At 44.3% G+C, this 2,977-nt stretch overlaps 1 protein-coding gene across 11 annotated transcripts in view; it reads right to left on the reverse strand.

The window, feature by feature from the left end:
* SEC31A (SEC31 homolog A, COPII coat complex component) overlaps positions 1 to 2,977 on the reverse strand; it is an 85,311-nt gene that overhangs the window by 24,759 nt on the left and 57,575 nt on the right. For 4 of the 11 annotated variants that reach the window (XM_008055596.1, XM_021711163.1, XM_008055595.2 and 1 more), the window contains one exon: positions 897 to 1,190. The exons of 3 other annotated variants lie outside the window; for them this stretch is intronic. In XM_008055596.1, coding sequence (XP_008053787.1) covers positions 897 to 1,190 — 294 coding nt within the window. Of the gene's footprint in view, positions 1 to 851; positions 1,191 to 2,977 lie in introns of all 11 variants that reach the window. 4 more of the 11 variants (XM_021711162.1, XM_008055593.2, XM_021711159.1 and 1 more) reach the window with 1 other exon arrangement.

A 2,977-nucleotide genomic window follows, 5' to 3' on the forward strand; every position in this document is an offset into this window, starting at 1 on the left:
TCATCTCTACAATAAATTTAAAAAAATCAGCCGGGCGTGGTAGCGCATGCCTGTAATTCCGGCTACGTGGAAGGCTGAGGCGGAAGGATGGCCGGAGCCCAGCAGGTCGAGGCTGCGGTGGCCGGGAGCGACCACTGCACTCCAGTCTGGGCGACTGAGTGAGACTCCAACTCAAAAAAAAAAAAAAATCTGAACAACCTCATTAAATATATTGTTTAATTTCATGAATCAGTTTAAGCTGCAAATAATTTTAAAAATTGGTAATTTCTCAATAAGAACACAGAGCATAGCTTTGCTCAAGTACAGAAATTAGTGTTAACCAAATCCAATTCCAACTATCACTTATCTTGCCAATAACTTCTAACCACTGACTTCAAATTCAATTCTTTTGGGAGGCTGAGGTGAGTGGATTGCCTGAGCCCATGGGTTCGAGACCCGCCTGGGCAGGCGAGACCTCATCTCTACAATAAATCAAAAATCAGCCGGACATGGTAGCGCGCGCCTGTAGTTCCAGCTACTTGGAAGGCTGAGGCGGAGGGATCGCTGGAGCCCAGCAGGTCAAGGCTGCGGTGGCCGTGAGCGGCCACTGCACTCCAGTCTGGGTGACAGTGAGACTCTAACTCAAAAAAAAAAAAATTCAATCCTACACTTTCGTAGCTCTAAAGTTCTCCTCATTTAGCAACTAAAGTTCATTACTGGAGAATCACACTTTTAAAAACAGTTTTAGAAGTCCTCATAAAAACTCACATTACCCAGTTTACAAACGGTTAGAAATAATACTCCTCTATCCACCCATCTGTTCATAAAAAAATAAAGGAGGGAGCCAAACCAAATCTCTTTCAAGCGCAGACCTGTTCTCTGGGATGCAGGCAGCTCACTGCCAGCAGGCAGTGTACCTGTTGTTCCAGGAGGCAGTGCGTAAGCTGAAGACGATGGTGGAGCTCCTGGTCCGCCATGCTGGAAGGATGCTCCAGATGAGGGGGGAGGAGGGAAAGAAGCAGTGGGGCTGGGGGCAGGCAGAGAGGCCTGGTGCTGTGCTGCATAGAGCTGAGACTGCCCAGGATAGGAAGAAGCAGGAGAGAGGTAAGGGTTGTTAGGGTAAGCACTGGAAGGAGGAGCAACAGGCTGCTGAGGTCGGTACGCGGCTGACCCCCCTGCTCCGAAGGAATACTGCTGGGCTGGTTGATAGGCTACACCAAGGAGAGAAACAGAAATCTGAGTTAGCCACACACTTATTCAGACAGCAGTAGACAACTAAAACGTCATCATCTCATTCTACAGAAATGATTTCAATTGCTATTCTTACAACAGTAAGTTACAATTCCAAATTAACAATTGTAATACGCTATGCTTTTAAGGCTTGGATGTCCTAGATATACTTAAAATCATAGATTCAATATTTGAAAAATGCAATCCCCAAATGGCTGCTGGTTATAAAAATCTTTAAATCATCAAGCCCAAGAACTGCCAACACAGACACTTTTCTACTACTTTTCCTGTTCTTGTGAAGACTGCAGTGACCAGCAGATGTAACTATGCAGAAATTATGTATTCTAAGCACTTCCTTTACAGACAAAGGAACATAGATTTTGGTGGCAGCTCAAGACCCCCCCATCCAATAACTGTGGGATGAGCACCACTGTTATGTTTCAAACGTCTTTTCCAACAACTAGAAGAATCACCAGCTACTCCAATTCTAAGCTTGAGTTTGAGCACAATTCCAAATTAATATTCAACTCTATGATCCTTGACAAAATGTGTTCTATCCAATATTTTAATACTATATGTAGTTGGTTAGTAAACAATTAGGCAAAACAGCCAACTTATGCTTTAATTGAAAGACCTAAACATAGAGTAGGGAGATTTTAATGCCATCACATTCTGTATTGACAAAGGACAGGTGTGAACCTCTATGGAATGAATCTAGTAGAAGTAGTCTGTTTCCTGTCAGTAATTCTGAAGATAGCACTTTCATATTAAGCTCTTGAGTGAAACGTTGCTTCACATCTGTCATCAAGCTGAGTAAGAACATCCACTTTAGCACAGAATATGCTTGCTAGGACTAGCTCTTACAAGGTTAAGTCCTCTTGTTTTTGTAGTAGTTGTTAAGTCATATAATTTTACCCTGAGATTTTTAAATTATTCTTTTGCTTTTAATTTAAAATTTGAAGGTGGTGATATTTTACTTTCCAAGTGTAATTATTTTCTACAAAACAAACAAACAAAGAAACAAAAAAAAAAAATGCTAGCACTGGGTGCAGTGGTTCACGCCTGTAATCCCAGCACTTTGGGAGGTAGAGGTGAAAAGACTGCCTAAATCCAAGTGTTCGAGACCAGCTGGGCAACTTGGTAAGACCTTATCTCTATAATTAATAATTAAAAAAAAAAATTATCCAGGCATGGTGGCGCACGCCTGTAGTTCCAGTTGCTTGGAAGGCTGAGGCGGAAGGATCACCTGATCCCAGTAGGTCGAAGTTGCAGTGGCCGTGAGCATGCCACTACACTCCAGCCTAGGCAACAGAGTGAGATTCTGACTCAAAGAAAAAAAAATGGCCAGGCTTGGTGGCTCAGCTTATAATCGCAGCCCTTTGGGAAGCTGAGGTAGGTGGAATGCCTGAGCCCAGAGGTTCGAAACCAGCCCAGGCAGCTTGGTAAGACCTCGTCTCTACAATACATCAAAAATTAAAAGCCGGCTCAGTGGCTCAGCCTATAATCCCGCACCTTCGGGAGGCTGAGGTGAGTGGATTGCCTGAGCCTGCGGATTCGCGACTCGCCTGGGCAGGCGGGACCTCATCTCTACAATAAATCAAAAAAGTTAGCAGGGCGTGGTAGTGTGCACCTGTAGTTCCAGCGACTTGGAAGGCTGAGGCAGAGGGATCGCCGGAGCCCAGCAGGTTGAGGTTGCAGTGGCCGGGAGCAGGCACTGCACTCCAGTCTGGGCGACAGTGAGACTCCAACTCAAAAAAAAAAAAAAAAA

This window comes from Carlito syrichta, unplaced genomic scaffold (assembly GCF_000164805.1).
Source record: "Carlito syrichta isolate Samal-C Ts95f unplaced genomic scaffold, Tarsius_syrichta-2.0.1 Scaffold301890, whole genome shotgun sequence".
Classification (NCBI taxonomy): Eukaryota; Metazoa; Chordata; class Mammalia; order Primates; family Tarsiidae; genus Carlito; species Carlito syrichta.